Source organism: Macrobrachium rosenbergii, chromosome 58 (genome assembly GCF_040412425.1).
Source record: "Macrobrachium rosenbergii isolate ZJJX-2024 chromosome 58, ASM4041242v1, whole genome shotgun sequence".
NCBI lineage: Eukaryota > Metazoa > Arthropoda > Malacostraca > Decapoda > Palaemonidae > Macrobrachium > Macrobrachium rosenbergii.
This window is the reverse complement of record NC_089798.1, coordinates 23,250,243-23,261,056: the sequence shown is the minus strand read 5'-3', so window position 1 is coordinate 23,261,056 and position 10,814 is coordinate 23,250,243. Positions and strand designations below refer to the sequence as shown.

The following is a 10,814-nucleotide window of genomic DNA, read 5'->3' as shown; positions in this document are numbered from 1 at the left end:
TTTAAAAACACACATTAGAGTTGTTCATGAAAATGTAAGAAAATATGTTTGTGATATATGTGGTCAAGCATTCAAGGTATGTTCACATCTTAAATATCATCGCCGAAAACATACCGGTGAGACTCCATATGAATGTCCACATTGTGGCAAATGCTTCCATGGGCCAAGCCACATTTCAGATCATGTTAAAAAAGTCCATAAAACTGTTTATATTGGAGCCAACCAGCGACGCAAATTAAACTTACCAGAAAGTGCCCCGCCTCCACCACCTGGAATGCTCCCACCAAGGGAAATGAAACTCAAACAAAAACCTATGACTCCTCCTATGAATATGGTCCATCCAACTTATTCTCAGCCAATGGCTTGTGCTATTCCAGCTTCAGGAGTTTCAACCTTTGCACCTGCTCATCACACAACTAATATGCTTCCACCAACCCAAGCAAATCCTTCTATGATTCACCATCAAGGCCTAATGGAACATCATAACCCTTACACAAACTTCCAGTTTCAGACAGTGGAACAAAACTCTACTCAGCAGTCCCCAGTGCCAATGGTAGTTCGACTCTTACATGATTTGCAATATCAGTAATGCTGAAGGCCTGTAGTTGCAATATTAATCATTTTAGATTATAAGAGACCATGTCTGAAATGTACTCCACTGGGAAAAGAGAGAGCTAAATGGTTTTTCTTGGCATCTGCATCTTCCATCATCGGCATTTGAGTATGTAAAAATTTGTGGGAATGTACAGTACTCTATGAAAGAGAAGAAAAATATAATTAGAACAGAGAACAGGCAGTAAACAAATACAAAAAGCTCATTAGCAACTAAGAATGTCTTTTGTTCGTTTTGCAGTGTTGAAGAGTATGTGGAAATAGGGTGTGCTTTACCAGATAAATTTCCATTATTCCTTATTCTTATATAAGGCCATTTGAACAGTCATATAACTAGAACCAGTAGTAAATATATACAAAAAGCTCATTAGCAACTAAAAGGGTCTTTTGCCAGTTTTGCATTGTGGAACGATATGTAGAGAGAGGAAATATTCTATTGTTAAAATTTTGATTATTCCCTAGTTGTCTTATAAGTATAATTTAATAGTCATTACTCATCATGTGCATGGTTAATCTGATTTTGTCTATATGAGGGTAGTGAACTGTTGTGTTGTATACAGTGAAGCCCAGTTTAAGTTAATCATAATATGTGCATTACATATACTGTATGTAAAATTGAGTTAAATTTTTATAGAAAACTAATTATAAATAGTGATGAAGAGTTATTCTCTCTCTTTTTATATAAACTTTTTAGGTGTTTTTAATTGTATAAGTATCACCCATTATGTAAATTTTGATGATGATTGTTCATTTCCCAAATTATAGGAAGATATCCTATCATATTGATATTTATGCCTTAAAGATATCTTGTGACCCAATAGTGTACATGGGGACCAGTTTACTTGTAGCAGTAAATATTGCCCAGGGTCATTTTTTGTCCTGCAAAATGCAAGGGAAAAGAATTTCCAAAGACATTAACCATAGTTTCACAAAAGTCTTTACTGCCATTGCTATTCAGAATGAAGCTGGGAAATGATATTTGTTATTTAAACCTCAGTGGGGAGTTGTTTAATTTTTCTGGGCTCGACCTGTGTCACCCGGTGAAATATCCTTTTAGCACATATTTCTAGGTATAAGTATTGCTAAATATACCAGAGAAAAAGCTAAACACAATGCCAGGGTTACGACCCCCGGATCGAATGCCATTATATGGTGTCGATATACACAAAGTGAGAGTGGTGCCACTGCCACAGGCCTCCGCCCTATAGAGCTCTCCAATCTCAAAACCCCGAAAGGTGAGGAGCCGTTACATACCTCACCCTCTTCTCCCAGCCAACCACCACCTCAGCCGCCATCTTGTAAACATTCCAATTTAGCACGCTTCCAGACAACACCGTGTTTTTTCCTTGGTGCTGTGTTTCTTTGGATTTTGACTAATTCATCATGTCATCTCTTCCTGAATTCCCAACTAAGTTGAGTACCATCTCCTTTTGGTTTTTTCTTACAGAGGCATCTTATTTGACCTTCAATATATTGTTTACCAGGTAAATAACGCTACGAAGCCGGACGTGGCTGCGTCGGCCTCTGCCATGCTGGACCCTCAGTCTTCGCATGTTTTTAGCATAAAGTTGCTGCTAGTTTTTATCCATACTCCTTCAATTGGAGTTTTATATATATAGAAATCACCATTTCGTTGGTAGGAGGTTGGGAGCCCGTAGCATGACTGATGTAGGCTAGAGATGGAGGTTTTTCCCCCTCCCCTTTTCTGATCATAATTTCTCCCTTTTCCCTGGTCCCCTTCCTCTACCAGCGAGTTGGTACATTCTCCATGATGGTACTGTTATGCTCATGATCATTTCTGATGTGTACGATGTTGGATGACATGTATATTCTTGGATTAGTTTTATGTGTGATTCGACGTCAGGGTCGGCCATCTTGGGTATCCCCCGCTTTCCGTATATCGGTGGTTGTTTGGCCTTCTCTGCCGCTGAGTCTTTTACGTATTTATAGTATATAATTCCATGTATATATATGTTTTTTATATTTCACACATCGTCTGGTTAACTTTTTATCTTAGTACTCTTGAAGTCAGGCAGTTTTATTCGATTAGGTATTTCTAGCCTAGCCTACTCGGCCGTACCGTAATCGGTTTTGGAGAGTTAGGTTGGACAGGATAGGCTCTTTTACACGATGCTTATGCTTCCTAGCTCTCCTGACCAGGCCGTTTTGAGGTTTTGGAGGGAGATGTTAGGTTGTTGAGGGAGTTCCTCGTTTTCTCTTGGCCCACCTGACCATGCTGTCACGTTTTTGGAAGGTGAGGTTAGGCTAGTGAGGTAGTTGCCCTTCCCCCCTTTTAGCCCACCTGACCAGGCCGTGAGGTTTTTGGAGGGTGAGGTTAGAATAGTGAAGGGTCTCCTCAATTCATAGTCTTCCACCTGACCAGACTGTCGGTTTTGGAGGGTGTGGCCAGGCTTTGCGTGGTTCCCCCCCCCCCATTGTGCCTATTCTGACCTTCCTGTCCAAGCCAAAAAGCTTTGGTTTTGGAGGTTGGACTGGGATCAAAGGTTGCACAGATCATTTCGTGTATGTAGCCTAGTCCTTCTTTACCTGATCAGTTAGCTTTTGGCGAGTGACCTAGACATCTCCCCTACGTGAGGGACGCTGATCGCCACGCTTCGCACCCCGTGGGGAGTTTTCTTTCGGCTTCCAGAGGGTGTTACCCACCCGTCTGGCCACCGCTTGCTGGGTTTCCGCCACTCTGCTAACTTTTCCCCTTATCGGCTGGTGTTTCGTTTGTTCGCTTTCCACAATGTTAGCTGGAGCATCGAACACAGTCCCAGGGATGCTATCATGACTTTCACTATGTTCAGTCTCCGCCAGGTTAGTCAGATCTCTCGTTGTTATCGTACACGTTACCACTCCGGTGGGTATGGTATTCGGTTAGTTGGCGTTTTCCACTATCTGGTTCCTGCCCTGCGTGTTGAGAGTTGAGCCATATGCGAAGACTCCTCTCCGCCTCTTCCGCCGTTACCATAATGTGTGACATAACGAGATTTCTGTGGCAAATCATGGCGGAGTACCATAACACCAGCATATCTTAGAGTACTTATGTTTACATAATTAGTAGTTGACCATTCCGTAGCACAACTTATATCTATTTCTGCTGCCGGATTCTTTTCCGGCGGTGTTTTATCATATGATAAGCATGTTCCATCACCCATAATTTAGGTTAAGGTATCCTGTTACCGCCAGACCTACTCCGGCGGGCCTTAACTCAACGTTACTCATGTATCGTGTATTAATTCTATACTGCCGGATTTAATTCCAGCGGGGTTTTGCCTGATGATAAGCATGTTCCATCACCCATAATTTTGGTTAAGGTATCCTATTAACACCGGACCTACTCCGGCGGGCCTTAACTCGACGTTACTCATGTATTGTCTTTCCGCTTACAGATGGTACGCTGTCAGGAGCCTGGGTGCACAGCGGTTCTCCAACAACCCTGTGGCCATGAGGTGTGCCGTTCACACTCCGGCTGCTCGGTTCGCGTTGGGGACTTTGTCGTCTGGCACCCGGATGGCTGTGAGATTTGCTACGCTCTGTACGAGCTAGTGGTGGATGAGTTGGTAAGCTTTAGAGACCGCTAACCTTTAGTCTCCTTTTGCCTTTAATGTCTTATATTGACATATACGGCAGTTGGAGAATATTTTCAGTAAATCCTTCCCTTTCTTTCAGTCTGACCGTATTATCCGTGACTCTTCGCTGTCGACCCTGAAGATCTGGGTCGGCGGGTTTGGGAGGAATGATGCGTCAGGCAAGCCGTACATCCTGTCAGAGGAGATAAGCAATCTCCTCTACCCCGGAGCCCCGGATCTCAGCTGCAGTGCCAGCGGAAGTAGCCGCCCCTATAATTGAACGGATCCGGGAGGAGACACAACCCTCCCAAGAAGACAACCTGTGCAGAGAGGTGGCGGAAGAGGTGGCGGCCATCAATATCCACCTCGAACCAATGAGCGTCGATCCGGACCACCAGGTAGAAGGTAAGGTGGTAAGTGAGGCGGGGGAGAGAGTGTTGGTAGTCCCCTTTTTGGTTCTCCTTCTTCCTCCTCTTCTTCCTTTCAAGGGTTTCATAAACCAGCTATCCTTGAGGACAGGTCGAGGTCTGTTGTCCCCAAGGTGAAATCCTTGAAAAAGAAGGACTTACCTAAGTCCTCTAGACCTCAAAGGTCTAATCCGTCAGCTCCCTCAAGGTCGTCACTGGCTCTTAATCCAGTGGCGTCCTCTAGTAAGGCTACTCCCCGCCCAAGGGGTCGAGATCCAGGACGCCTAAGGCTAATCCCCACAGCCTATCTTTGACCCTGAGGTTTTGCGAACTTCTGATGCAGAAGTTAGATAAGAAGGTTGAGGCCAGGATTCAAGAGCTTTCCTCCCAGCTCGCTTCGAGCTTACAGACCTCTGGTCAGTCTGTGCAGTCATTGGCAGATAGGATGCAGACCCAGGAAAGCTTGCTCTCCGGGTTTATGCGCTCCGGAGTAGCAGGACAATCTTACGTTGTTCTGGATGCCTCCAGACTGCCCCCCTTTGATAAGGGAAACCCGTGGCGGCTGGCTCTTCGTGCTCCTCTACACAATGATACCCTGACCATCGAGGGCTTGGGAACTCGTCGGTTGGAGGAACTGGATTTCTTCCCACCCGACCTGGTGCCTCCCTACCCAGGCTATGCCAGGCTTACAGAGGAAGCCTGGCTCAGATCAGACAAGGTCCCGAAGGAGACAGTTATCTTCCCCAGGGACCAAGCCCAATCCACCTTGATGCGAGCTCTCACTGAATGGGAGTGCGAAAATACCAAGCTTACCCCCTTTAAGGGGACTTTCACGATGTTCTCGGTAGGTGACTCCATCCCTACCCCCTGCACGACTAAGATCGCAGTGCTGACTAGTCAGGCGGGAATCGAGGGTAAGCCGCTGCCTCAACTCCGGGAGACAGATCCCACCTCTCTCGTCTTCCCCGGAGATTCGGAATTTTGGTCGGGAGCTCCGGCCACGTTCACGGTGGGCAAACTCGACCCCGAGTGCGCCTCCACTCTCTTTAGTGAACAGCTTCCCAAGATTCCGGAGGCCCTTCTGAAGGCGGAGTTCGAGGCTAGATGCAGGTTGAGTCGCTCCCTGCATTCCATTACTATTACGGAGGTGACGGCGGTAACTTACGCTGAAGAACCTCTATTCCAGGTCCTGACCAAATCCCTGTTAGCGGCATTCCAAGCGGACCTGTATGACTTTGTAGTGGCGAGACTAAACTGCCAGAAACACATCTTTGCGGACGCCACTATCAGACACGAGCCCAATAGACTCATGAAGAGTTCTATCTGGGGTCCTAACATCTTCCCGAAGGATGAGGTCAACAATGTTCTGGCGGAGGCAACCAGAGCAAATCAGAGCCTTCGCTCCCACTGGGGTCTCCCCTTTAAAAGGAAGGCCACCGAGTCCGCCGGACCTCAAGCCAGGGATAGGAAAAGGTTCAGGAGGTACAGAGAACCTCAGACTCAAACTGTGCTTCAAGCTGTACCGGTCTCTCAGATCGGACAGCCTTCAACTTCCAAAGCCCAGCCTCAGCAACAGTTTGTTCTGATGCAGCCGGCTCAGCAAACCCTTGCTCTGCCAACCTTCGGAGCGTCCCCGGCTTTCAACGCGTTTGAAAGCCAAGGGGCGTTGAGGCTTTAACAGGCATGCGAGGGGAAGCAGAGCCAGAGCCGCCTTCAGAGGTAGGTCTGCATCACGACCTCTTTCACGGGGAAGAGGAGGCCGAGGAGGTAGAGGAAGTAAGCCCTCTTCTGCTCAATGAGTCTCCTCAGGTGAGCGGGAGGTTACATCTCTTCCGGTACCGTTGGACCTTCAGTCCGTGGGCCCACAGCATAGTTTCAAAGGGTCTGGGATGGAGCTGGAGCAGAGGGCCTCCTCCGCCAGTCAGGTTCCATCAGTCTCCATCCAAAGCCCTTCTGGACTTTGTAAAAGACCTTCACCAAAAGAGGGCAATAAAGAGAGTGAGACACCTGAAATTTCAAGGCTGGCTGTTCAGTGTTCCGAAGAAAGACTCAATCCAGCAAAGAGTAATTCTAGACTTGTATCGTCTCAATTTATACATTCAGTGCGACAAGTTTCGCATGCTTACAATCTCGCAGGTGCGGACCCTACTTCCCCGTGGAGCCGTCACCACCTCTATAGATCTTTCAGACGCTTATTATCACGTCCCGATTGCGAGAAACTTCTCTCTTACCTAGGATTCAGACTAGGGAAACAAGCATACTCGTTCAGAGTCATGCCATTCGGCTCAACATAGCGCCCAGAATTTTCACCAAACTGGCAGAAACAGTAGTCCAACAACTACGGGCCCAAGGGATTATGTTAGCCGCATACCTGGACGATTGGATAATTTGGGCATCCAACGCCAAGGAATGTCGGAAAGCGACATCCATGGTGATCAGCTTCCTGGAATCCTTAGGTTTTCAAATAAACAGGAAGAAATCCCGCCTAGTTCCGGAGGCTCAATTTCAGTGGTTAGGAATCCAATGCGACCTGGACACACAATCTGTCACTTCCGCCAGCCAAAAGGAGGGAAATAGCCAAAGCTACCAGGCAGTTCCTCAAAACAAAAAGCCTCTCGTCGCACTCCAGGAAAGAGTCCTGGGTTCTCTTCAGTTCAGCATCAGTAACAGATTTGCTGTTAAAAGCCAAACTGAAGGATATAAACAGAGTATGGCGGAGACGAGCCAACAGCAGATACAGAGACAAGATGTCTCTAATTCCGCCGGTGTTGAGGAAGAGGCTTCGACCATGGTCAACAGTCAAGAGTTTGTCAAGGTCAGTGCCTCTCCAATTTCCCCCTCCATCATTAGTGATCCATACGGATGCTTCCTTGAGCGGATGGGGAAGATATTCCCAACACAAGAAAGTTCAAGGAACATGGTCAACTATGTTCCGCCAGTTCCATATCAACATTTTAGAAGCAATGGCAGTATTTCTAACTCTAAAGAAACTACGTCCAACCAGGCTGATTCATATCAGACTGGTACTGGACAGTGCAGTAGTTGTGCATTGCATAAACAGAGGGGGCTCCAAGTCGAGCCAGATCAATCAGGTAATGATCGCAATTTTCTCTCTGGCAAGGAAACATCTTTGGCACCTGTCAGCTACTCATGTGGCAGGTGTCTGGAATGTCATTGCAGATTCACTGTCCAGGACAACTCCGCTGGAGTCGGAATGGTCATTGGACAAAGCATCATTCGAGTGGATTTGTCTTCAGGTACCAGGTCTCCAGGTGGACCTGTTTGCCACAGAGAGCAACCACAAGCTTCCGTGTTACGTTGCTCCCAATCTAGACCCTCTAGCTCACTCCACAGATGCGATGTCAATAGACTGGAACAGGTGGCAAAGGATCTATCTGTTTCCACCAATAAACCTATTGATGAAAGTTTTACACAAACTCAGATCATTCAAAGGTCAAGTAGCACTTGTGGCACCCAACTGGCTGAAGAGCAATTGGTTTCCTCTTCTTCTAGAGTTGAAACTCCGGCGCATACAAATCCCCAGTCTAAGGTTGACACAAATAGTACAAACTCGGACTGTGTCAGCTTCCTCAAGAATTCTGAATGCCCTAGCTTTATGGACTTCATGAAGTTTGCAGCTCAGAAAGACGCTAACATTGATCCTATTAATACACTGTTCATAGAATCAGACAAGAGGGAATCTACCCTCAGACAATATGACTCATTAGTTAAAAAGTTAGCATTATTTCTGAGGGAATCTGAAGCTCAGGAAATGACCACGAACCTTGCAATCTCTTTCTTCAGGTCATTATTTGAGAAAGGACTGGCCACTAGTACTATTACTACAGCAAAATCTGCTTTAAGAAAAATATTTTTACATGGCTTCAATATTAACCTTACAGACTCATATTTTTCGTCAATTCCTAAAGCATGCGCTCGTCTTAGACCAGCAACCCGTCCCCACACGGTTTCCTGGTTCTTAAATGACGTACTTAAATTAGCATCAGACACTGATAATGAACTGTGTTCATACTCAGTCTGTTAAGGAAAACGTTATTTTTAATTAGCCTAGCCTCAGGTGCCAGAATTTCTGAACTGTCTGCTCTCTCTAGAGAACCGAACCATGTTGATTTCCTCCTGTCAGGAGAAGTTCTGTTGTCTGCAGATCTCAAGTTTCTAGCTAAGAATGAAGATCCACAAAATAGATGGTCCCCTTGGAAGGTTATTCCCCTTCCACAGGATCTGTCCTTATGCCCAGTTAACACTTTAAAAGCTTATTTAAATAGAACTTCTAATAGGAATTCAGGCCCTCTTTTTGTTAGGGAAAATGGAGGAACCATTTCTTTAAAGGCCATCAGGCAACAAATACTGTATTTCATAATGCAAGCAAACCTGGATTCAGTACCTAGGGTACATGATATTCGAGCAGTGGCCACCTCCACTAATTATTTCCATAATATGAAATTTGATGACCTTAAAAAGTATACGGGCTGGAAATCACCAACAGTGTTCAAACGCCACTATCTTAAATCTCTAGAGGCTCTTAAATACTCCACAGTGGCTGCAGGAAGTGTTGTTCCTCCTGCCCTAGACTAGCTTATGTAACCTTAGTTTATCCTGTCCTTTATTCCTCTCTCGCCTGCCTGCCTCGTTTACTCGTCATGCCTTCTACCTTTAGGTCAGGCCTGCTTCACAGCCTTACTCCTGACTGTTTTGCATATTTTGTTGTACCCCTTTTTTGTTAGCCTTAAGTGTCTTGGTGTAATTAATTTTGTCTGTGTGCCCTATATTGTTTATCATGTTTTATTATTAATGCTTTGGGTTATTTAAACAGTAATTTTCTTATAGTTTTATTTAGCTCCATTAAGGTCATTCTTAGAGGGCTCCACCAAGCTTTTGTATGGCTGATTCTCCGTTATAATTTCACCGGGTGACACAGGTCATGCCTAGAAAAGGGATTTTGACAAAGGAAAAATCTATTTCTGGGGGAAGACCTGTGTCACCCGGTGACCCATCCCTGTATTTCCTTTCCCCCCCCTGAGTGGCATACCAAGCTTGGGGGGTGCTAACTTGGGATGTTTACAAGATGGCGGCTGAGGTGGTAGTTGGCTGGGAGAAGAGGGTGAGGTATGTAACGGCTCCTCACTTTTCGGGGTTTTGAGATTGGAGAGCTCTATAGGGCGGAGGCCTGTGGCAGTGGCACCACTCACCTTTTGTGTATACCGACACCATATAATGGCGTTTGATCCGGGGGTCGTAACCCTGGCATTGTGTTTAGCTTTTTCTCTGGTATATTTAGCAATACTTATACCTAGAAATATGTGCTAAAAGGATATTTCACCGGGTGACACAGGTCTTCCCCCAGAAATAGATTTTTCCTTTGTCAAAATCCCTTTTTTATAGCATAGCTACTGTTCATCCCCTAAGGAATTACACTCACATGGTCCCCCCCCCCCATGGCTCCAAAAGACAGAGCAACCAATCTCAAAGAACTTTGTTATAGTTGGTCTCGGCCAGAATAGTGCATGTTGGTACAGCCATGCTCAGAAATGATGCAACATGACTGCATGGGAGTTCAGAATTTACTAACTGGCAACTAACATGCTGCATATTTATCTCTTATTTCAATGCGAAAACATGATTACATAATATTCTTAAGATAAGGCCAATATGTTTTATAAGAGTGAAATCTGTCATATACTGTATGTCAAAACTGTAAGAAAATATTTTGTGTAGCCAAATTTCAGAAAAACAGTGGTGAAACATTTCCAAAGCTTTTGTTCACCTAGCGCCGATGTGTTCGACAAAGAAGTCCTCATCAACACTAGGTTCAAATGTTTAGATAATAAAAAAAATAGAAAAAATTTTTCATCATATTTTCTTAATAATTGCATTGCAACCATAAAATTCTAAATAGTATTTGATTATTTTTACCCTTCAATGCGAAAAAAGAGATGAAGAAAGAAATACGAGTGTTACACTAGCTAAAACGCACCCACCAATATCAGCAGTGGATATGGCCTGTGTGACGCAACCATTTGAGTGGAGGAAACATGAACCACCTGGAACGTAGGTCTACAATGTGCAAAGACAGTGAAATGATCTTGAAAATGTTTGTTCAGGTTTTGTTATAGGAATACTTGTAATATTTTCATAAAAGATAAAATTATTTGTGTTATATTTCTTAACTACTTCAAAAATAATGGTTGACAGTACCAGC

At 44.9% G+C, this 10,814-nt stretch overlaps 1 protein-coding gene across 5 annotated transcripts in view; it reads left to right on the top strand.

The window, feature by feature from the left end:
• The window catches only part of LOC136837164 (zinc finger and SCAN domain-containing protein 12-like), a 316,716-nt gene extending 306,203 nt beyond the window's left edge, over positions 1 to 10,513 (top strand). For 3 of the 5 annotated variants that reach the window (XM_067101833.1, XM_067101832.1, XM_067101831.1), the window contains one exon: positions 1 to 1,701. This exon is cut by the window's left edge and continues 635 nt beyond it. In XM_067101833.1, coding sequence (XP_066957934.1) covers positions 1 to 589 — 589 coding nt within the window. In that variant the 3' untranslated portion in view covers positions 590 to 1,701. Of the gene's footprint in view, positions 1,765 to 9,791 lie in introns of those variants that run through there. The other 2 variants (XR_010852613.1, XR_010852612.1) reach the window with 1 other exon arrangement.
• The last annotated feature ends 301 nt before the right edge of the window (positions 10,514 to 10,814 follow it).